Source organism: Acanthopagrus latus, chromosome 6, assembly GCF_904848185.1.
Source record: "Acanthopagrus latus isolate v.2019 chromosome 6, fAcaLat1.1, whole genome shotgun sequence".
Taxonomy (NCBI): Eukaryota; Metazoa; Chordata; class Actinopteri; order Spariformes; family Sparidae; genus Acanthopagrus; species Acanthopagrus latus.
Window position 1 is genome coordinate 26,582,021 of NC_051044.1, and position 25,651 is coordinate 26,607,671.

At 40.3% G+C, this 25,651-nt stretch overlaps 1 protein-coding gene across 11 annotated transcripts in view; it reads right to left on the reverse strand.

Annotated features, from left to right (window-relative positions):
- Positions 1–1,460: 1,460 nt before the first annotated feature.
- The window catches only part of itpr1b (inositol 1,4,5-trisphosphate receptor, type 1b), an 87,119-nt gene continuing 62,928 nt past the window's right edge, over positions 1,461–25,651 (reverse strand). For 7 of the 11 annotated variants that reach the window (XM_037101275.1, XM_037101274.1, XM_037101270.1 and 4 more), the window contains 14 exons: positions 25,176–25,271; positions 24,970–25,104; positions 24,364–24,471; positions 23,650–23,881; positions 20,795–20,917; positions 15,864–16,039; positions 15,207–15,371; positions 14,719–14,908; positions 14,387–14,479; positions 13,295–13,443; positions 11,786–11,951; positions 10,674–10,834; positions 4,174–4,335; positions 1,461–2,784 (listed from right to left, as the gene is read on the reverse strand). In XM_037101275.1, the coding sequence (XP_036957170.1) occupies positions 2,698–2,784; positions 4,174–4,335; positions 10,674–10,834; positions 11,786–11,951; positions 13,295–13,443; positions 14,387–14,479; positions 14,719–14,908; positions 15,207–15,371; positions 15,864–16,039; positions 20,795–20,917; positions 23,650–23,881; positions 24,364–24,471; positions 24,970–25,104; positions 25,176–25,271 (2,043 nt within the window). In that variant the 3' untranslated portion in view covers positions 1,461–2,697. The remainder of the gene's footprint in view (positions 2,785–4,173; positions 4,336–10,673; positions 10,835–11,785; positions 11,952–13,294; positions 13,444–14,386; positions 14,480–14,718; positions 14,909–15,206; positions 15,372–15,863; positions 16,040–20,794; positions 20,918–23,649; positions 23,882–24,363; positions 24,472–24,969; positions 25,105–25,175; positions 25,272–25,651) is intronic. The other 4 variants (XM_037101276.1, XM_037101277.1, XM_037101273.1 and 1 more) reach the window with 1 other exon arrangement.

The following is a 25,651-nucleotide window of genomic DNA, read 5'->3' on the forward strand; positions in this document are numbered from 1 at the left end:
AGGCAACTATGTGCAAATAGTCCATTGCAATGATGGAAATATATTAGTAGCAATAGGCTACTTAGTAAAATAACAAAATGGCCCATGTCTGTGATATGTCTATACATCCTTTTATTATCATTGATCTATCAATGTGCAACACCTAAAGTGCAGCTGCAGAGCTGATGTTAACCATTCTATACAGACCTAGTGTCGGGTAATTAAATCAATAACATTGAAGCATACATCACATTTCATGTATGAAAATCTTTTTAAATGACTGTGCTGGTAAATAAATGTAGGCCTATTGGAGTATACTTGTTTCTGAGGTGAAGCGTAGTAGTAAATTAAGTACAATGGTAATAATCAAGTAAATACAGGTAAAAGTAAGTTTATGTGGTAACTTTCCATTACTGTGAATATTCACTGTGAAGTGTCTTGTAGCACCGCACTACATGAGGGACACTGCCCCTGTACTAATGATATCAATAATTAAAAGTTTTACTCCTTTGCTTTTTCTATTGGAGACTAACACTTTTGTCCCTGAGTGTTGCACCACTGCACCCTGCAACATGTCTGTAAAGGATGTTACAGTTATCAAGAATCAATGAGCAGATTTAATCTGATTCACTGTTTGTTTTCTCACATTCCACTGAAGATCTAAGTTTGAAGATTGTCATATAGTCGTGAACTGATCTCTAGTGACACACTTTCTGACAACATTTGCGTAGTTTTGCATCAGTTTTAGTTTGAAAATGTCCAGACATCAGTTTCCTGACTGTCCACATTTGTTTTCACACTCAGTCCCTATACAAAGCAGAATTGTTCGCTAGACTGAAAGTGGCTTGATAAATAGTTGGCATGCGGAGAATCTTCTAAGAAAGCCCCTGGATAATCAGGATGTACGCAATTTCATATCCACCCAATTACACACATTCCACTTGGGGACTGTACTGCGCTGTCGACAATTGCCGTTTTTAGACACACATGTTTCCAGTTGACAGAAGTAGTTTCCGTCAAGGCCTAGAGATTAATTCAGGACATGGCCTAGTTTAATTCCTGAAATGAAAAACACTACATCTGAATCATGGAACATATTACATATAGTCAACAGGTGTCATTTATAGTTGTGACTCAAACATCAGGATACACATTGGACTGCCTTCCCTCAATTTTCATACAATTGAGTTTGGTGTGTTCTATATTTATTTTTTTTTCCTTAAATTGCAAAATAAATTGAATTTGCTGGGTTAGGGTTAGTTACTTTATGTAACTTCTAAACTATAAAAAGGTAATACACTCTTATTAATATTGGTAGTATCAGTATAACAGGAATGAGTTACCTTAGATGAACTGATGGCAGAATAGGTGACGGTGGGATACATTTTGAGGCAAAGGCATTTTGGGCCAAACCATAAAGCACATTAATGATTTACTTTATGTATAATATCAGCTCAACAATAAAGACACGCAAAAGGTTGTAAAGGATAATTACATCGATTTTAATAAATAATTCTACTTTAATATACAAATTGACAGTGCTTACTTTATCTTAACATTCATGAGTAACCGTTTTTTCTCCACCTCATTTTTTCTATACAAAAGCAAAGATAAGCAACAAACTTTATGTACACAAAGTAGTCCAAAAGAAAAGGGATCGCTCTAACAGTAGCATGAAATCCAACTAAAACGTCTCAGTCCACATGAACGCAAAAGTTTGTGACTCTGCACAAGCAGCAAACTTGTATCAGACTTTAAAATGGGGATGAAAACAGGCACGAATGGAACAAGTTTGCTGCAGAAGAGGAAATTATGCTAATATTACAGAAAGTGTTACACAACTCCTGAGCAAATTGCAAAAGCATGAGTGAGTGTATGTATTTGACTGACAAGTCAAACATTCTAAATGTCTGTTAGATCCAAATTAAATAAGAAAGCAAATTTATCATAAAATAAGTCAGCACTGACATGTGACACCATTGGATTTAAACAGGTGAAAACTATCTGTATATATTGCTCTCACACAATATACTATCTCTATTGAGTCCAGCTGACACTCAAGAAATATGCACATTTTCAAGAAAAAAAAGAAAAGTAAAGTTAAGAAGGCCGGCTTATTAAATATTATCTCTATACTTGCGTAAGTAAAGACAACAAACTACTCCCTATTTTATCCAGTGGCAATAAAGTACAAATAGAAACATTGGCCCACGCTTTTAAATAAGACATAATTGATGGGACTTAAATCCACACACTGATGAGGTTGCATATTTAATTTAAAATATTGCACAACATACAAAAATAAGACATTTAATACTGCTCATTATGTCAGAAATATAAATAGAAAACATGAAAATAAAATAAAAAATGAAAAACAAATGGGACTAATTCCTCCTGTCCAGTCAGCTATGTCACGTTTCAAGTTCAACCAGTGAAGGCCATGTGTTGAATTTCCAATTTATTTCTACATAGAAAACATTTGGCACCAATTCCAACCGGACCGAACAGAATGAGGTGGGTGAGTGTTACTGTTAGCAGTAACACATGCGTGGGGTAGTAGCTACACATCGCCTTATGACTACCTATGTTACAGTGTTTCCCTACTGTTATAAGTTACACTCACACTCAGTGCAGATCACATTGCGTGCAACCTGTGAAGGGAGGACTGCACATTCACAGCCGGCGTCGAGCATCTGCAGGGCCGAGTTCGGCTGAATCTTACGCAGGCTGCTGGGGGTTAACGTTCATGTGCTGAGGGTGTCCCAACAGGCCAATACGCTGCTTCTGCTTCCTCTGTTCCGTCATCTAGAAAACACAAAAGAGATATTTTCAAAAAATCATCCCACCTGTACCTCTGTTGGCGTGCACGTCCTCTTCTGCTAAATATGCCGGCAGCCTCTCTGCATCGATTCGCTCTTTCGTATCACTTTGAAGAAACTACCAAACGCTGCACAAACTCTGCACACTGCTGAACTGAAAGACGTTTGAAATCCTGCCAGCCTCGTCATTCACACTGCTCCGTCTTCTGACGAAGGCAGCAGAATACAAACCACTAATACTGAAACTCAGTCAGAAGAAATCTGAGATTAAGCAAAGTGCATGAGTCATTACACAGGTGTTAACCTTTATACAAACAGGAATAAGAATGGGTTTCTGCTAAGAATTAACTTTAAACATCAGGTACTGATTTGCATTTCAACACTGAAACGCAACAATATTACATGTGAGAGGACTAAGTGGTCTTGAAATGAGTGTTACTGGAGAAATAGTTGTGCGTAGTTAAAGAAAAATATCATTCAAGCACTTCAAGTGGACAGTTCAGACTCAGTAGGGAGCTGAATGCTGTCTTTATCTTACACTATAATTTCCTAATTAAGGCAATTTTCTTTGGAATGACACAAAACAGAGAACGGTTGTGCCACAGCTTTCCTGTTTGTGCTCTATTATGAAAGAATATCTCCCTGAAAACAATGAGAATTTAACTTTGTCAACTGACACTTAAACAGTTTTTTTTGTTTTTTTTGTTACAAATGTTGACTCTGACTGAAATGTGACACTGTGCCCTTCAAAGCTTTTGCCAGCAAAATAATCATTTCCCCCTGTCTGGGTCAAAATGTCTCGGTAACATTCACTTCCTCACAGATAGTTCTCATTTCAAGGGTAAAGACATTTTTTTTACAATTCTGTTTACTAGAAACAGTCGATTGCAGCAATTGTGCAATTATTTTCCTTGATACGCAATATCAGCAGAATGTATTCTTACACAACTTAGAAGTGGTTAAGTCTACGTGGAATTTATTGCAAAAACAGACTATTCGCAATTTCTTGCCAGTTTGTCTAATGAAAAACACTTCTTTCAGGAGAATTCTGTGCCTTTCTAATTGTCGAGAAAGGCTTTGTCAGTAAATAAATAAGAAATAAAAAGTCCAATCTTAGTAAACAGGTCAATAATTTAATCCAGACGGATCGCTGCTCAACGATGCAAACAAAATCAAGTTGTGAGCCTCATGCGCCGTGTTGTGAACTATGACTCATCACCTTTTGCATTTAGTGAGCTCTGCGTCTAAAGGGCAAACAAACTTTGAACAATGTCATCTCTTCACATCTTAAGAAAAACGCGTGTCTCACTCTTCATGTTTTCCCCATGATGTCTTCCTTCCTGTCTGTCAGTGCCTCACATTATTTGTAACAAACCTGTTCTTTGAGCTCTGTCAGCTGCCCTGACAGGTTGGACACCAGCTTCATGGTGGACTCCAGCTTCTCCTGCAGGTTTCTGATCTCGTTCTGCTCCCCGTCTGCGTCGCTGCTGACCAAGGACATGGCCCGCATCCGTGGGAACCAGTCCAAGTTGTGGTCCTAGTAAACAGAGGTCTGAACAGTTATGGCCTGCACATCAACACATAATGAAACTGATGTATCGGATTATTGATGGGACTTTCTGCTGCAGTTTTCTAAGAAGTGGTTATTGTTCGCTGAATTTATTTCCTCAAAGAAGCTGGTCTTATTTTTTATTTTTTTTCTTTCAGTGCAGTTGAAAATGTTTCACACATTACACCACAGTTTATGTGCAGTGATTTGAGGCCTACTCTTAAAGCGGAATCAAGTTAATCATCAGGGACTTTCCATATTACAATCACATGGGATATGAGAGCATTCTTGAAATCACCCGGGACACGCAGTTCACATATCGGTGATTCGTTTCCCTCAGATCTAGTCTTTCCATATACACACCAAAACTGGCAAAGTTTGACTTCCCCTCACATGCAGCGCTGAGATAAACACACAGCTCTTGAAAGCTCCTATGAGCCGCAGATGAGAGCTGTTGTAGGCAATTTCACCAAATGCTGAAGTCAAGTACACTAGTTACAGTAGCTGGAGTTGAGGAGCTGATTTAGATGCAGTTGTGTGTGTGCTGTGTGTATGTGTGTGTGTGAAAGGTTTGTATCTTTAAATTTACAGTATCTCTGGGCATGAATGAAGTCTTTGTCATTTGTACTCCTACAGGTGTCAGCCACAACCATGAAACATCACGGTTAAATGTATTGATTTTATCGGCTCTCCCAATATTTTTAAGTAATTGTTGCAAAGTCGGGGCAGCTGTAGCTCAGCTGGAGCAGGTCGGCTAATGATCGGAGGGTCGCTGGTTCAAATCCCAGCTCCCCCAGGCTGGGCTGAGCTGAGCTGCATGTCGAAGTGTCCTTGAGCAAGATGCTGAACCCCAAATTGCTCCTGATGTGCAGTTGGCAACTTGCATGGTGGCCTCTGCCATCAGTGAAGGGCCCTGCGATGAGCTGGCGACTTTTCCAGGGTGTACCCTGCCCTCTCCCAGAGTCAGCTGGGATTGGCTCCAGCAAAAACCCCCGCGACCCAATAAAAGGGATAAAGCGGCTACAGACACTGGATGGATGGACGTTGCAAATTCAGTTAATACACCGAAGTTTGAAGCGTTGAAGTTTGTCATACACTGGGCACAATTGCAGTTTAAATGTGGCTGATGGTGTGAAATGTTGTGCTAGCAATATCTGATAAGAACAATATGGCAGTTGAACATATTGGGAGGTGTGGGAGGGAAGAGATTTCATTAGCGGTTGGTTAATCATTATGTGTTTTGTATATGATAAAATAATGCAGAGAACAAACAAACAATTCCGCTGGTCATAGTCGCCCGCTTTTTGATAACTAGAGCTAAAACTAACCATTATCAATTAATCTGCCACTTTCATGATTAATAGATTATGTTTCTGTCTATAAAAGAAAAGAAGGGAAAATTGCTCAAAGTGATGTTTTCACATCGCATCCAATAGTCTTCATTTACCATCATAAATGACAAAGAAATGCAGCATATCCTTACATTTAAGAGGCTGGATCCAACAAATATCTGCCGATTTTTTTTTTAAAAAGGACTGAAACTATCAACAGCTGGCAAATTATTACATTTTTCAATTAATCATTGCAGCCGTATTTGTCACTGCATATTTTTCAGCAAAGTCCATCAGTTAAGATATGGATCTTGATCTTGATACAATAATGCCCCCGCACATCGGAGGGATTCACAAGAAGCAATGCATACACATGCTGTAACAGAGCCGTATAAAACAGTCTTCTCTATATGGCTCCTTTACATGACAAGCAGTCAACTTGTTTTTAAGGAGTTTAACAAATTCATCACAGATGTTGAGTGTGATTTTTTTTGTATATCTGTTCCAATTAAAAAACTCTAAAAAGTGTTTGCATAATTCTTAATTGGACCTGTGATATTAAACCACACTGATGGCACCAATTATCGCAGGTGTCCAAATGAGCCAGTTCTGAATCTTTACAACTTAAATGAAAAGAAGGAGCATACCTTTTTTAGATAATGGAAAATCAAACTGGTGGGTGTTATTTATTATGATCTGTTGTTATTTGGTAATTTTTATGCACTTTACTTGTACACATATGCAAAAATGGCAGAGACGTGAAACCCAGCTGCCACCTCAGGGGTTGTTGCGTTCCAACGGCGCAGTTGGCTACATTCTTTCACACTTCTGTCTCCTCTGACACTTGACCACCACATGCCATTGTTATTGTGCTCTGGCTGAACCTGATTACAAGTGAGCTTAGGTCAAGGTAAGGCATTTACGTTTATCCTTTACTGCCTACACAGCCATGTCAATGTCATGTACCCCCAACCAGAAGAGCCATCAGTTCTAACTCTGCATGAATGAAAAGGGAGGATGCTGCGTAGCCACTGAGGTTACTAGTTTGAAACAGGGCAGCGTCAAAGAACTGTTCTGGAAAAGTCCCCTGGTTTCAGCGGTTGATTTGGAGACATAGGGGCGAGTGAGGTGTCCATGTGAACCACAAACCATGCCTGGGTCAGACGGTAGCCCAAAGGGGAATCACGCAACACTAAGATAATGAGCACACACTCATTCTGAAAGAGACGACGGCTGTGAGCAAGCTCCACTTCCTGAATGCAAAAAGACAGAGGCTGTGTTTACCTAGTTAACCTGCCCCTCTCCTACCCTACACACACATATTTTTTTCTGACACCAATGTTTCCCACACTCACACTCAGCTCTGCTCATATGCTGTCAAAAATAAATATGAACTCAACATGACTGAGGTGTGTCCGCATAATGAATTCTCCCTGCCAGCCGAAGACACAAGTGTGTTTGTTTGGCGACTTCACACACCGCCTGCCCCTCTTTCCATTCTGTGTTTACAAATGAAAGCACTTCCAGTAAACTGAGAAGTGCAGCCACGAATTTAAACTCTACATCACGCCCGTTCAATGGAAATGACGGAAGTGCATTTTTCATTATTAAAACCGCAAGGCCATGACAGAGAAACAGGATGCTGTGTGGTTAAAACAGCAACAGAAAACGTCACAGTCATGCCACAAGCCACCTGAAGAGCTGACAGCCCACTCTGTCAACAATTATGCAAATGAACGCCAAAAAATAATCGCATCCACGGCTATGCTCTGAGTGTGTTTTGCTATGCTAAGATAAAAACTGGTGAGAATGTTTATTGCTTTTGGATGTTTCAAATCAGCTTGGGCATCCTACAGTGTTGAGCGAAGTCAGAATGAGGCCAATGACTGAGTGTAGCATCATGGTTTTACACCTTAGATGTGACACTTCACTCACTTCATTGACGTCAGTCCCAGTCATTGTCAGAGTAGTCAGACTTCTACACACCCCCTTCTGTCCTGTTACTTCTTCCACATTAGTACAGCATCAAATAAATCGAAACACAGTGGGAGAGAGGCACAACAGATTGAAGAAATTGGTCTTACAAGTCATGTTTCTGATGCAAATCATGGGTAAATACTGTGGGACAGATCTGTAATCAACTGCATAAAATATAGCAGGAAGTAACATGGATACAGAGGTTTATAACCAATACCTTATATTACACTATCTGGTTCTACTAGGGGTAATTAATCTGATATATTTAGCAGTTTTTGTTTGATTTCTTCATTTATAATGCATTGTGACCTTTACAGTAATCACTCCTCAGCGCTATGCTACAGTTAGTCTGAGTCAAATAACATGTTAACAGGGTTATAAAGTACAAAAATCATACATAGTATGAAAAAAAAAGATGATAAATAAAATATTGATTTGATCCAACATTAACTGTATTTAATTATCAAAAGTACAAGTAAAAACAAATGACACATACATTTACATGTTTGAATACATTGTCCAACGGCTCAGTTACTAGAAATTCACAATTTCTTTGAATCATTATTTTATTTATGTGATGACCATGCTGACCAAATAAATTCATTTAAAAACATTCTGATTTGGAGACAAAGCAGCATGTAATCAGCAAAGTAACTAGAAACTTAAGTTATCAAATAAATATAATAAAAGTAATCTGCCTCCAAGATGTATTGGAGTGGAAGTATTAAGTAGCAGAAATTGGAAATACTTAAGGACTGTACTTAAGTACCATTTTGAGGTACTTGTACTTTATATCGAGATATCGAGTGCATGTCTCCGCCAAAGCTCATCAGCCCATAATGGAGAAATAAACAAAAATCCCTGGATCCGACCCTTTATCTGGACACAGTGCAAGTTAATGTGGTATATTCTGGGCTGAGACCAATCCTCTAATCACGTTTTGAGGAAATCGTTAAGTATTTTCCTTGTAAACCTGCTGACAAACCAACCAACCAACAAATGCAAACAGGTAAAAACATAACCGCCTCAGTATAGGAAACAAATCTGCTTACAAAAAAAGTACAAATTTAGTCTCAAATGCCAACGCTTAAAGAGATCATAAATGTGTCTGAAAAATGTGTCTTGACACAGCAAGATATAGGTATATTGAGCTTTTTCCTTATGATGGACAGAAAACGCAGAGACATACTATATTCTGATTTTTCCTTTTCCACTACAAATGCTACTGTACACTTTCGTGGTAAAGAGAACATTGTAAATGCTTGCTAAGTTTGTATTCTGAATGAAGCATAATTTCAATCATTTACACATTGTAAACTGTTTTTTGTTAAATGAAAAAAGGATTACTATTGCATGAATGTCCTCTCTCTTATATTTCCTGCCTGTATCTCTACTATAACTAAAAATTATAATAATAGAGAAAATAAATAAATAAATAAATAAATAAAAATAATAAACAAAAATAAAACTAAAAATAATAAATGGTACTAGTTAAAAAAGTATTTCTTGCATGCATCCTTACTCAACTGAAGGATGTAACATTATATCGATGAATGATGTAAGAAATGTCTTGTCTGAGAGAAGCTCTGCGAACATTGCAGTCTTCGTCGACAACTAAGATAACAAGACATGGAGCCCCGCATCAAACACTTGCATGTGAAGCTAAAAGATAATGTTAAGGATGACTGGGTCAGCTGATGGGTCATCGGGGTCTTTCACACCATGTGTGCTGAGCCTCTCAGCTCAGCTTGCCCCTTCAACCTGCACCCATGACAAACCCATTTTGGCTCAGCAGGGTGCAAGGTCAATGGGAGCAAGGATGGGGGTTAATCCTGAATCAGGTGGTTCCTCACAAGACCGATTGTAGCAGATCCAGGCAAAAAGTAGCAGAGTGGGGTAAACGACGTCTGAAGAGAAACTGTGTCAGAAACTGCCGGCAGCACAAGTGCGTCAGGGAGGCAACCACTTCAGAAAAAGGGGCTTTCCTTTGGCAGTTAAAATGTTTTCTAATTGCTCACAGCCAAAGAGTATGATGCAACAATCACAACAATCAAGCGTTTTTCTGTTTTTTGTCTTCTAATGAAAAATTTCCACAGAGTTTGTCTGGTTGAATCAGTTGTGACACAAGAGGCAGATTGGAAGCTCTTGTGTGTATCTGAAGTGTTCTTGTTTTGTTTTTGTAGCGGTGGAAAATAATTTCTTTTTGTTTTTTATTTAGTTTAGTTATTTTTGTACTAGTTTTAGATGCACAGTCTTAACATGAAAAAATAAGAAAGTAAAGAAAACTTCTGCAAGTATAGTACAAATCAAATCTGTCACTGTAGAATAGAAATATCAAACACAAGACAACAAATTACTCTAAATACTTTGCATTCACTTCTCAAAATGTTTAAAAGGAGATATCCTTAACCAAAAATCTTGAGGTGACGTTCTGGCTGTCTACGTGCCTATCATGAGGTGATACACAGGGTGAAACCTGTGTGAGTGTATTTGAGTGTGTGTGTGCATGTGCGTGTGTGTTTAACAAGGCATGGCTGCTTCAGGGGATTAACACATTTTATGTCAGTGGCAGACTCTGTCTGAAAGTTAATGCTCTATTCAAAAAGCTGACTGATGTGATAATACTTTGGAAGAATTCAAGGTCATGAAGGCAGGGATTACATAATGCAGTCCCTGTAATGTGGGACAGATGAGGTGAAAAATTAAAAATAGCCAAGAAAGAAAATGCTCACCATTCTCGAGGCAAACAACAAAGCTGCAGTGATCAACTGTGTCCAAAACTATATGAACCTGATTTGCACTTGTACTTGTACTGCACTTGTATTGTTGACTGCAGTGACAAATAAGGTGGGGCAGAGCTGCATTTTGAAATGAGAGGAGTTCGTAGAATTGATGATTTGTTTACAGGGAGCATATCGTATTTATTTCAAACATAACTTTCTCAATTAACCTATAATTGGCCCTGTTGTGTACGACTTAGCTAAGAAGCTAAATGCTTGTGCATGACTGTATCCTTACCCTGATCATTTCGGCCACGTAGCTCTCCGGGCCAGTGTACTCTGTCGAATCCTTGACTTTCACCAGGACGATGAAGAACAAGTAGTGCCACATGTTGTGCTCCACTTTGATGTGTTCTTCGAAAGTAACTGTCTTATTGTCAAACTTGTCTCTCTCCAAACCTAGAAAAAATGAAAGGACACAGCCAGACATGCTGAAGTATGTACGCACAGTCAATAGCACACACACCAAATCAACACAGTGCACTACTTTCTTTAGATGAGTTAAGAAATTAACTGTCCTGGAAACATGACATCACCATTCTTGTGACCAAAATGAGGATGAGTGTAAAAACAAGAGGAAATGGTGTCACAAGGGAATGGGCAGACAAAACGTCAGTGGTGAGAATTGCTATAAATGTTTATGGATCGTTTGTCAGATATGTATTCTTGCTTTGCATTTGCAAAAGAGGAAAACCCCTTAGCACATAAAGAAGTATAATGACCATGACTGACCAACAATTGTTCTGATGTAACACCAATAAGTGACGGATGAGTGATGGGTGAGGCCAGCGTCTGAGTGAGTGTACAGTCTAACATGGTCAAGACAAATATGACAACAGGAAGAAACACTCCTCCTCCACAGCAGCACCTGCCATGACTAACCATTCATTCTGGGAAGAGGAGGCGTTTTGTTGTTTATGCTACCTAGAAAAACAGCCCCCATGTTGCACAGAGGCCTCATGCGAAGCTGCAGCACAGCAGACGCATATAAGAGACGCCTCAGAGCAGACCACTCATTAGATTTCTCTTAAATTTCATCATCTGCAAGCCTTGGCATTCACACCTGCTGTGTGCTGTCTATCGTACAGCACAACTAAGACTACACAGCAGTGCGTCAAGTATCGATTGCAGCTTCTTCTCAAATGCACTGTGAAGCATTTCCGCTTTATACAGTTCTAAGAAGGGAGTACGACTACTATACAGCTATGATTGGAATAAGACAGGAAAAGATGTGTCAAAGGTCATGAGTCACATCTTTTACTGCTGAGAGGGCAGAATGGCTTTAATGGTAAAAACAAAGGGAGTACAACATCGGCAACGGTAAAAATGCATCTTCATTTATTTCCTTACCACAAATAAAACATGTTGTCTTCAATATTTCCTCTTTTTTCTGCTTCTCACTCCTCAGGTCAGCAAATGTATCAATGATGACACCAAAGATGAGGTTGAGGACGATAATGATGACCATGAAGAAGAAGAGCAGGTCGTAAATCACCCTGGCTGCAAAAAGGGGCTCCTGTTGAGGCCAAACAGGAGAAAACTTGTGAGGACAAGTCAGCTGCTGTCACACTGGGAATACGGGCCATATTTTACTATAACTCACTTACTCACAAATCTTGGCATACAAATTTTGATCATCCATATAGTGCAAATGTAAGATCTGACTGATAATCACTTCTATACAACAAACAAAATGTTTATTAATGTGCAGATATGCCAATGAGGTTGCTTTTGGACCAAATTCAGAATGATGTCAAACTACATAGGGTCATTTCATATCAACTCACCCAGGGTCTCCCAGTTAATGTCATGGCTTTTCATGAAAACTTAGGGTTTTACATAAAAATTTTGGGCGCTTTGCCATGGAATGACTCAACTTAAAGACAGATTTTGAGGCTGAGGGACAGCCACTAATTACACCTTAAGGTCCTATTATAACAGTTTTTTCTTTAGTAATGTGTATTCCAGATTTTTTACTTAGAATCATTTCTCCACATATTTAATTAGTGATCTGTTAGGTTAATTGCGGTAACTGCACAAATATATCAGAAGTTTTACTGAAAACTAAGAAGGGGAAAGCCATGTTTGTATAATTGTAAAGTCCATTTATATCTAATTGCACTGCTGTCAGTGATTTAACACATTAGAGTGACTCATAGTGTCCTCCACTATTCAGTTGTACAAAGAAAGTTTGTATCGAACACATGCTGACACAACTGACAACAGTACAGAGAACTCATATGATAGTAAGGCTAACTGAGGTTTATATACATCAAGTACAGACGAGTCATGCTCTTATTCTATGGGTCAAGCTGCTGAGCTGACAGATGTTGCGGCAGCGCTCAAGCTTGTCTTCATTCTATATAAGTACCATTAATTATTTTTTCAGGCATGTTCACAGTTATTAAAGTCCTCCATATGTAGCCTCGATGATCGAACAGCAGAGAAGATCTTTTCTCAAGCAGTAGCCACTTCTTACAAGCCATCTGATCCTTCTGACATCAGAGTAGCCAAACATTCTATTTTTTGCTTTTTGGGTCAAATCTATTCTGTACTTCTTCTTCTTCTTTTTTTTTTTTTAAATTAAATAAGATTGTGGCCTCATTAAAACTTCAATGCCCCCTTCATCTCTTATCAGTGTTCTCCATCTACTTTAATTTAATTCAACTTAATTGAATCTGTGTGCGTGATAAGGGATTGTGCAAGCCTATTGGATGTCTACTGCATTTGGTTAGCAGAGTGGTAAGATGTCCAAATTTACTATAATCAAATAGACTGTAGCCAAAAGGGGAAAGAAAAAAATCAAATGATACAACTTTTGACACTCAAGCTGTGATTTTTCTTCCTTGTGCTCGGTACCTCTTTGGATGGCTTTCGCAGGACGTCCCCAACCCCTCCTCCACTCCTGAGGCCGTGACTCAATACTGTGACAATGCACATGAGCAAGGAGTCACATGCCCGTTCCTTGTCCTCGATCACCACCGCTGACGGCTGGACGGCGTGGGACGCTGCAGAGACACATCGATAATGTTAGTCACCTTTTTGTACAGGCCGAATCAAACTTTGTTTGCTGTCAGCTGTAGTGCTGTCACCAGTCAATGAGGCCTTAAGGCACCACTAAAAATAGAAACCTTAGATCCAATATACAACAGACGCATTTGAACCTTCATTTCATACCCTCTTTCATACTCGGAATTGGTTTATTGAATCATCAGGGGTCTATGAGGGCATCTATTCACACAAGAACAAGTCACCAGACTATGATCATTAGTCAGCCTTGAGGTGATGGATAGGGAAGCCTAGACAAGGTCAGGCCCCAGGCAGTTTGAGGATTCAACACGGTTGGCTGATCAATTTCAAGGTGGTGGACGAGTTCATCTTTGATTGGAGGCTTTTCCCATCAAGGTCAGTCGGTTTGCAAGAACTCATTGTTTTTGTGGTGAGAAGTTCTCTGCATCAACCCTGAGTGGACCCATCGACCTGCTTGTACCTGATGGTAATTAATCCCTGACCTCTCACCCATTGGGCCTCTACATGAGGTCTTAGGCCTAACCCTGAGATGCACAACAGGTCTAAACCCCTTGGTGTTTCGACCTGTTTCCTAAAAGCCTCCAGTTGGCCCAACCAGATTTAATCCCATGACCACCCGGCTGCCGAGATTTACAGCTCAGTGGGACGAATCTCTCCTGGCTGTGTCAGACGACCACAAAGACATAAAGACCTTCACATACAAGCTTGAACTCACACAATCAGACAAACGTAAGCACACAGTCACACACAAACACTTAGGAATCTCTTGAGAGACATGCAGCAACAAACACGTGGATTCAAACTTGAAAGAACCCTTCGACCCCATTGCCCACCTCCCCTGTAACACACACACACACACACACACACACACACACACACACACACACACGCACACACACAAACACTCTTTTGCCAACCTACCATCCATCACAGCCTCTGTTGAACAATTCTCCCCATTCTCCTTCTGGCACACTGTACCTGAGAAGAACTCTCCCACCATACTGGCTCCATGCTCTGTTCAGTCAGGGACACAAGACATTATGCAACTGTATGATTTGTATTTATCCTTCGTCCTTCATACACACAGATTATTGTTGATGTTACAGGCAACTCTCTCACAGACACCCAGTTTATGTGTGTGTTTGTGCTGGAGAAGCACCATGTCTCAGTCTCTTAACTGTCTACTACAGGGAGGGTGGGTAATTTATGTTCGTCCCTGAAGAGAAAGACAAAAATGCTGTATTTCGACGTACCTAGTGTTTTGTTAGGTATCCTGTCGACAGCCAAGATGAAATCGTCTTTGAAGAAGATATAGCCCACAATGGAGAAGAGGTAGACAAGGATAAGAGCCAACACGGCTGTCAGAACAATGGAGCGTCCATTTCGGGTCACGCTCTTTATTACGTTCAGCAGGGTCTCTTCTCGGTAAACCAGATCAAAGAGCTGTAGGAAGAGGAAGGAGTCAGAGGTGTGTGTGGGAAATGTTCAAGAAAAAGAGAACACTGTCTCTTAATGTAAAGATATGGACTAATACAGGCTGCAGTGGACAATGAACACTTCTTTTATTGGGATCTTTGCCTTTATTTAAATCTCCTTGGTTAAATGATTTTGATGGAGGATATGTGAACTAAATGACCAACCAAATGGCACCTAAATCCCACTTTTGTCTCATTTTCTGCTGCTGGGTTACAGTCTGTGCCATGTATGGTTCAGATTTAATGTTTTGTGTGTGCTCACATACCAGCAGGCTGTAAAAGAAGACATGATAGAAAACCCCCAGACTGCAGATAATCAGGTAGAGCAGGTGGTACAGGAACTCCACATCCGTGATCATGGCTTTGTAGCCACGTGTGAAGGTTCCCCGGTTCCCAACGAAGCTCATCAGGAAGATGACCTTATTACATAACTACACAACGATGGACACCAGAGACACATGTAGAGACAGCAGCCATGTCATGATAGTGCACACAATGTTCAAGCTGAAAGGGAAAGGCTTACATAGCACTATAAGTACCTTTAGGTAAGATTTTCAAATTCTTGATGCTCAGACTGTTGAAAATAAAGTGGATGTGGTTGCTGAATCTGCCTGGCTCATGTGTCAACATCTAACAGCTATGAGTGACATATCTATCAGCAGTTGTAATGCTACCTCAACTGTTAAACTGAGTAAGTACACATGTCCACTTCAATCTGAAATCTGTCTGAAGGCTCGATTTTGCACTACACCGTTAGTCCTGTACCATTTAGTAAACAGGTTAATGTCTAATGTTTAGTCAGTGTTTGGCATGTGACTGCACCTTTTGTCAAGGCAAACTCCATTCAAACATCTCCTGGGCAACAAAGCAAATCTAAATCTGACATCTAAATCTGCTCACAGACTTTTTGAGTGCCCACTTACATTGAACCCTCCCAGCAGGAGCAATGTGGGCTCCAGGCCTACTGAGAAGATCAGACGCAGTATAGTGGAAGCAATGAGTGCCCGGATGCCGTGAGGCTGAGGCAAGACGATGACAATAGCCAGAGAAACCAGCATGGCCATCCACAGCAGGGCAGACAGATGGGGCTCCAGGGTACCTGAGGATGAAGGTCACATTAAGAAGAGTTGTGAGCATTTCCACTCATGAAGTAAGTTCTTACAGCAAAAGATATCCCAGTGGTTTCATTCAAGACATGGACCAGTAGTTTTGGCATTGTATAAACAGAGCTATCTGCCTGTGTGTGTGTGTGTGTGTTGGTTTTTACACAACAGTTATGTATTCTACATCAAGCATTGTAGGTCAGCAAAGCATTATCATGTGCACACCAGGCGCTCACTCAGTGCCAACTCCTGACCAACGTGTAGTAGAGAGACTGCATCATATTGTTAATGTTAATCAAATTCCTCAGCCTGGTTTTTTGTTCACTGACGCACCAACAACACCATTCTAAACATCGATGCCCTCTCTTCTGAGGCCTCCTTCTTCTCGCCTCTCCACCTATAGATCACATGACAGGTACTCGTTACATAACCCCCCAGTTGGCTAAAAATACACTTGGCTCCAGCTAAATTCATTAGAGATGGTCCAAGGTACTGCATCGTAACTGGTCGCCTAGGCGCTTTGACTTGGCAGCCAACCCAGACACAGCAGCTTATACGTCACACACACCTACAGCTTCAGACCATTCATCTCTCTTACTTGCTTACTCTGCAGCTATTAGAAGATAAACTGACCTTCATACTGTAACACATACATTCAGACAGGAAAGTGTACACACAGCCTAATGTATGCTACATGGTAGGAATGTAGATTTTACTTTACAGATGGGAAACATTTATTTGATTATTGGCTGGTTTGAGGCTCTAAAACTAACACCCACCTGACTTTAGCCCCAGCATTAACCCACACAGGGTGCTCAAACTGGCCAGCACTTGGGCTTGAATGTTAACAAGAGACCTCTCAGGTCAAATCAATCCAGGAGACAGTGTGTGTGCATTCATGTCAACATAACATATTCCCCATTGCAGTTTAAGAGTGGCTGGGATTTAAAAAAAAAAAAATTGCTTGACAAGTGGCCATCATTGGCATGTCCTGGAATGACCGTTAAGCTCTCAGAAGACCTCTGACACTGGAAACCACATGGAGTTTCTAGAGCTAAGCTAACAGCCTCTTTTTTTGTCTCTTCTATAGTGCTGTGAGGAAGTTCAAACAAAAGGGACCTCGCCGTTTGACCCCAGACAGAACAATTGAAAGTTTATGCGAATCACAATGTGTGTCTTCTCTCTGTTACTCTGCACTGGAACAATGCAGGCCTCAGTTGCTGCGGCTTTTCACATCCCCACAAATACTGGCCTCAAGGAGAAGCGAGGAAAAAAATGAAAGGAATAAGAGACAGCAAAACAAACAAAAACTGAAACTGTACTTAAAATAATGCTCAGGTCTTTGGCTCATTCTTATGATTTGTGGAAAACCTCCTGTGTTACAGGAATTGGGATCACTTAGACCTGTGGTTCCCTACAGCCTAGTCTGATGAATTCAAGTACCCCCTTCATCAATGCCACAATTTATGTTCCAAATTTCTTTATTTGCATTAATCTCTAACTGGATGTTATTGAACTATTGATTATATAGAAGTCGATATAACAGAGGGTGCAAGATACTTTCATAAAGCAGAGGTGTCAGTGCTTTTTAACCAAATCATGAATTAAATTATTTCAGTTCACTTCGTTGAACTTTTAATGATACAATCTCTCAATGTTGCTATCAACAGCAGCAATACCCCATGGGTTTCATTACCTCTGACATGACTTCATTCAAAGGGATATGTCTATCTCTTTAGCAGTCTGTCGCACCTTGTGACCCGACACCGGACCACATTTTCCCAACCCTGAATCTTTACATACAGACCACATGACAGAACTAGACTGACCAGGGGTTAATGTGGTGTGGGGAACAGGGTCAAAAATGTAGATCCCACAAAGCAACACTGTTGTTTTGGAATTTCTGATAAAACTGTTCATCTTATCCCAAGAACTCTGTTCATTTTCTACTGTCTACACTCAGTGTTGGAGGATTGTTCTTTATACATATTCACCGAAATATATTTGAGATCACATTGACATCCGAAATGCTTCAGGGTTGGCAAATTATTGATATCTATGTTTTCTTTGTTTGTTTGAAATTGATGTCTCATTGAGAGCCGATGAAGTTTTTATAGACTTGAGTTCCCGTATGTGTTCTCAGAGGGAGATTTTCAGTGAAATCATGATGTGGTCTGATGCTGCATACACATCATTATGGAAAAAAGGTGTTTATGACTTACACGTTTTTACAGAATTTGTTAACTCAAGATGTCTGTATGTTGAGTGGAACTTAAGAAAATACTGTGTTTTGGAATAAAAATAATACTAAATCCATTCATTTTGGTCTGAATCACTTTGTATGATGGAGTTTGGCCACTATGTTTGGTTTTCAGGCACTGAGTTATTATCGAATGCAAAGCTGATTTTAACAGAGCTTTTCCAATCATAATTTTGCCACCAGCCAATCCTGTACCTACACAATAGGCTTAAAAACTTGCATTCATAAAGGAAGTTTAAGTGTGAATCTTTGACAAGCAGTTTTTGTTTAGGATGTAATGTTGTGGATTGAAGTAAAATGTGTGATTTGTTTCTTTCTTTCAACTCTTCATTTTGGGTATCTGCCTTTTATCAGGTAGGAGTCACTTTCAATGAAATCTCAAACCCAACAGGCAGTAGCGTGGTATTATGTTTCCTGCTAGAGATTGTGGCCCTATGAGGAGACCACAGTCTTTACGTAAGCCTGTACTCACACAGACACAATCTAATTACTAGAAGTGATGCATATAGATAAGACTACTCAAACTAAGAGCAGCGTGAGAATGAAGCTGGAAATCTGATACTTGTTAAGTCACCTGTCAAGCTCAGGAAAGCTACAGTATCAATAAACAGGTCAGAAGCTTATTACAAACAAATCTGTCTTGGTCTTTTGTGACAGTGCTGCAGTTTGAGATCCAAATCTTCAGCTAGGATTACATTCTCATCACACCTCCACTTGTGGTGAAACTCACTTTGGTTAGGGAGGTGTGAGGCTACACCCAAACCACAGGCACGAGAGCACAAAGTGTTCTCTAAAGTCCTGTGCACACTTATCCCTAATAATGCACCTTAGCATATGCGTCAGATCACATGCCAACTTCTATAAATATATGCATGACCACAACTGATGTGAATGCGCTGTTCAAATCAGATGGCATTCAATGTATCATGTCTGCAGTAGGAAAGCAAATGTTCTCCATTTTCTCCATTTTCAGTTCCCAAATTGAAAAGGTTTGTGTTGTTAATTAAAACCCCAGACTTTCAGGGGTGTTTTTTTAGCCGGCAGAGCAAAAAGTCCTTATGTGAGAACTCAGTCAGTTTAGCAATGTGCTCCTGTAACAGTATTAGGCTCAAAATGGATAGTTTAAAAAGTACTTTAAAAAAACCCAACAACAATGGAGAAGTAACAGATATATTGTCAATTACACACTTTCCTCTCCCTTGCCAAAAACCTGCATTACCTAAAACCAAAACAATTCAGACAGTCTGTTGGGTTACGTTAGTAGTGTTGTTAGCCACAGAGATCTGGTAAGCCCACTTCTTTCTCCACACCCACTGGACTTTTCATTCTGATTCTTCGAGTCACTCGTGTGACATCAACTGAGGCAATGTAACACATTTTTCACAGCTCCTTTTAAAGCCACAAAATACTTTATACTTATATCTAGATATTTCACTTATGCAGTAGTCAGCGGTGTAGTGCAGTTTGTTTAAGTATCGAAGAGAACCTAAGGCGCGTGCACCCACATGCGACGTGCTCGCACTTAGATACAGTATGTTATGGCCAGTTTGGAAGGTCTCATGTTCCTACAGTAGCATGTTTACATTAGTCAATTACAACTGATCACATGATTAAATGGTAGCCAAAACATCTGATTACATTTTTTTTTTTGTCTCTTTTGCATGACAGACACTTTAGTGATGATTGGATCATCAAGCGCTTAAAATCTATATGCTATTTGACCAGATTTTGCAAACTGAGAACATTTTATTTGCTCACTTGGAGGGAAAAACAAGTGGTGGGGTGGCACTCCAATGCGCTCTGGCAGCACTACACCTATGCCAGTAGTGTTCCACAGGACTTGTAAACACACTTTACAATGTGTGAAATAGGAGTTCCCCTTTCCGCTCAAATCTTATTTCTAAGTTTATTGTGTCATTTTCAGACATGGACTAAGCAGAAAGTGACAGCAAAAGAAAGTGGTGGAGCTCTACTCATTTTCACACGTGGCAATTACTGTGGAAAGTGTGTGTGCACGTCAGTTTATTAGTTTCGGAAACTTTCAAAATGGGTCAACATCATTCCACATCCTCTCCAAATATAAGAAAAAAAGCTTTTCACTGCTTTGTGAATCTTTCTGAACTTTCATTCATATTGGCATAAACTCAATGGTCCACTGGGTCACAATACATGTTGAATACTTTAACTACATTATTGTTCATGTCTGGACAAAATGTGCGAAGGTGTAAAATTAACCCTAAATAATAAGCTATGGCCCAATATCCTGTTTGGTCATTTTTGCCATACAATCCATGCTTCCAGGCATTAATGTTTGTACCACTCACTTCTATTTCCTTCCACTGCATTAGTGCACCCATAGTATTAACCACAGTGTGCATACACCTAAACACAGGGTCACAATCAGGGCTCCAGTAAACACTCTGCTGTTTCGAAGTGTTGCTAGGCTAAAGGAAAGACAACGTTTATGAGGGTGAAGACTTCAGTGACTGACCTCCACGGACACCCTCCAGAGGGTAGAAGAAGGCCACGAGCAGGTTCATGAGCACAGCCAGGTTGAAGGAGATGCTGCTCCAGAATGACATGTTCCTGGAGCACCAGTACAGGATGGGCTGAGCTGCAGGGCAGTGTATTGGAGCAAGTGAACACAGGTCATTATACTGCACAGAGACAGCAGATACAATACACCATGCACAATTTATCCAATAATGAGTGTTTCACACCAAACAAGTGAAAAAAAAAAATCTAACTAACAGTAATCAACTGTAGTCAAAGCTGCTGTATGACGGGATCCCCTATGAACTGTAGATCCCCCAAGCTGATGAATTGTGCTAAGTGTCAAATGTCTGTCATGTTTCTCCACTGGAGTAGAACATTTGTGGCATGTTTTATCAACTAACATTTCTAAATCGACTGGGATTTGAGAAAACATACTCTGCTCTGTAAATCAAACAGAATCATAAGGCGTCTATGTGGTTTTAAGTGCCACTATAGGCCTTAAAATTGTAAACAAATGATTCACTTTGAAGGGTAAAATCAGGCAAAATGTAAATCCAACCCAAGTACACAACCCAGTTTTCATACTCATTTCACACACAATACATGACTTGCTATTGTTGGGAGAGTAAAAACACATGACCTGGCATGTTTACACTTTTACCTGCTCTCTCTCTCTCTCACACACACACACACACACACACACACACACACACACACACACACACACACACACACACACACACACACACACACACACACACACACACACCCACACACACACACACACCCACAAACTATCCAGACTTTGGTCAGCAGATCAGTGTCATGTTCGATGCTATTTTGGGCCCAACTATTTATTATAGGAAGAAGAACTGCGGGTGGGGACTTTTAGCAACAGAAGTCACTATATTCATGTCAAACGGTTAACACCAGCGGAAAAATATTGGTCTCTGGCTGTGCTGATTCATTTGGATAGGAGAGCCATGGTTGTCTTCACGTGTTATCGCATTAGAGACAAACCATCTTCCTTGACAATGAGACAGGCCACAACATGCAACTGAACTATCACTTCACTGCAGTAGCTGGCAGAGAGTCAGCCAGGGGGTCAACATGGACCTGGCCTGCTGAAGGAGAAATTCAAAGTGGTGTTCAGGTATGCTCGGCTGTGGAAAAACAAGGTTGAGTATCAAAAGAGGACTCTTGAAAGTTTCACTCACTATATTTTCAACTGATTCGAGAGCTGTCCTGTGTCCACTACACTGCCTTGATTTTTCTCAGTGAGGTTGTAACATGCCAGATGTAAAGCATACGTGACTGAGCATGTCCTCAAAGTGACAGGGTCAAGAGGTCAAACCAGTAATCTGATTAAGATGGGACAGACTTGAAGCATCCAGCCAAAAATCTTAATCACGCCATTTCTCTGCACACTCCCTGCTCTCTGTTGACCTATTTTTGTTAATACTAAAGCAGGAATACCATATGTGACTTAAAATAAAGATTCAGAAAAGCCGTCACAAACCCAGAAATATCAACATTCTACACTTGTGTGACCTCTAAAGCACGCCACAAGCTGTCAAGTTCAGTTTAAGCTCCAAATTTACTTTTCATGGTAGCACGAGACCAAAGCAGAGAAATGTGTCAAGGCTGATACACATGAATCTCAGCTTACTGTGAAATCTTTCTTTTGCTTTGTCTACTCTGCTCATCTCTTCACACTAAACACGGGCAAAAAGAACACAGGAACCATGTGCTGACATCACTCTCTCCTGGCTGAAAAACATCAGTTTACATTTTTATATAACATATTGTGTTATACCATCTTATACTTTAATTCATATTAACTTATACTGTAATTTAAATACACTGATAAGTTGCTTAACAGGGTTTACATGCTCTCTCCACTACCATCCCTCCAGGGTTCAGAGCTGATGGAGCAGAGTGCAGCCCCTTTCACATGTGGAACCCACAACATTGCCCGACTTTGGTGACAATTTATTTAGTTTGACCATTACAGATGGAATTGATTTGTTTATTACTTGACGAGAATGACAGCAATGCATCTTGAGTAGTCTGACAAAGGCTGGCTAAAAGATTTTAATTGTGATTTTAAAAGTGAATACTTTGACCACTTAGGTGTAGATTAGATATATTAGATATGTAGATAGGTTGTGTCAAATCACACAAGATGTTTTTTTATTAGTATTTGAATCAGACAAACATTTTGCCAATTCAGCCTGTTTTACTCAATGTGATGTTCTTTCAGTCCTGTCAAGCTCAAGTGCTGAGAACAAAATGTGAGACTTTTGTGGTTGGCGCAACTGAAACTTTAAGTTACAGGTTGTACCTGATGGTCTAACATCTGTGCATGTGATTTTACTTAATGTTTGTGTTGCCATATTTGGAGATCCTGGAGTTCCAGTTAATGTGTGGCTGTGTTTCCCCTCACTGCTGTGGGGTTTTTATCACAGCTGGCTGCCAATTTCAGTGTTGCAAACACGTCAGATGCTGAAGAAACACTCAAAGGAGAAGTACAACGCTTTATATTTCCTGCCCTACCACTTTTAATAATGACTTGAATTGAATAATGGTTTGCACAATAGGTGAACAGGAAGTGTTGGAACATTTTATGAGTTGAGAGATTGCCAGAGTCACGTGCAGGGATATTTTGTCTCCATTTCCTGCTCACACATGTTAACACATAGTGAAGTGACTTAACCTTAATGGAGTATATGTATGTGTGAAAGGGGCTTTAGGGGGAGGTTTCTCAGTGGCCTGGTGGGATGACAAGAGGACAGCATATAAACCATGAAATAAATAAGAGAAATAAAAGAGTTGAGGAGAAAAACGCACAGGGAACGGTGTTTGTGTTACCAGTAGCCTCTTGAGTACCTCGCAGCTTCTTCTGCCAGTTCATTTCATTGAAGAGATCTTCAGAACTCAGGAAGAAGTCATTGATCTTGCTGCCTTGCTCATCCCGCTCTGTGGTGTAGTACACACGCAGTTTCGACTCTTGGGTGAGGAACTCGCAGATGTTTGGCACAGGAAACACGATCTGCTCCATGGTGCGATCCAGTCGTACAATCTGGACACAACCACACTCCGTTACTGTGATGTGCAAATAAATCTTGAACCCTACCATTTAAAATGGTCTGATGGGTTATAGTCACAAACTGTACTTTTTAACACAAATAAAAGTGTGGTCTTGTTACAATAGCGTTTGATAGACTAAACCAACAACTTCAGTTCAGGACACTATTCACAGTCAGCATTCCTTCTTATCGTTGGCTGTACAGGGGGAATCGTGCCAACATGCCAAAGGTGCTTGCCATTCTTTCTGTGTACACGAAAAGGCTGAAAGCATGCCAACAAAAACACCATCACATGCCTAAAGTCAATTGTGATGCCAAAGCATGTCACAAGCCTCTGCAGCTAAAACAGACATCTTATAATAGCTGTCAAACAGGGGCAGACAATATAGAAGACATGCGAGCATTCAATTGTAATAGTTAAGTATGAAATATAACAGCTGCAGATACAAAATGGCACATGGACACATTAACTGACCTCAATCTGAGCTGTGTGTTTGGCATAGAACTCCAGGGCCTCATCGCCCTCTCCATATGTGCCCCCTGGCTTCAACATAGCCTGCAGTTCCTTGTTGTGACGTGCTAACTGAAATGACAACAAACACCACCAGATCAATGATAAACTGATCAATAACAGAATCACTACAGCGACTGTTTCTATTATTATCAGAAAGGTTTGCCTTTACAGTGTACACGTGTTGTACTACAATGCTGAACCACTGTACATGCCATGTATTCTTTCTTTGAATGAAAAATGTTCCATCGATACAGCCACAATGCTGCAGGGTGTGGACTCACAGTGGGCATTGCCTAACTATAACTTATTGTTGAACTAAATCATAGTTTTAACACACATTCTGCTGTTGAGCTGTACACAGCCTGAGGGCTGAAAAAGAGGAGATGAGTGTAGGACGGCAGGTATCACATGTCTGTAACAACCACAGGAAATGACACAGACATACAGTAACAGTGTGGCCATTTAATTTTCACTGGCTATGTGCTTCATTACATGACGAGCATTCACTCATTAACTTCATGGGTGTGCCTGTCTCCATGCTGATTCTACAGATAGCTGGCAGCTTACTTGATGTGCCAAGATGTAGATATTATGACCAACATTGCGTGGAGACGCAGAGTGCTCCTCCTCTCCATCTTCACCCTCTGGCGGCTCCTCCACCTCTATCTCACCCTGCATGTAGGCCTTTTTGATCACTTCCACCTGCAAGAATATTGATCGTCAGATAACATCCACTTAACACTGTGTGATGATACGTGTGGAGTCATACATACCAGCTCTTTAGGCCTCATGTTGTACAGTATCCTCTCAGCATTCTCGCTGTCATGGCGACTCTCCATAATTGCGAGAAGAAGCTTGGAGGCATTATTCTGAGAAAAGACGAGAGTACAGATTAACAGTGCCCACAGAATCAACTCAGGTACATTTTCTCTGTCTGGTGTTCAGTATCTCAGACTGTGACATCTATCTGTAAATATTCTCACTTTGCCATATGTCACTGTAATTAAATTCATGTTGAAGCACTTTATCATGAGGTGATGTAATAACATATTTTGGCACCCTTAATTTAAGACAGCAGACTTTATAATCTCTAGAGAATGATGTATCTTGTCTTGAGCTATCAGAGTAGTTCATACGGTGGGGTGTGGCTGTGATCACTATTATAACACTGTACTGAACTTTGGTTTTGGAGCAACTGTCACTGCTGTAATTGGTACAGTAACTCCGCATTTCAGTGATTAATTCCTCC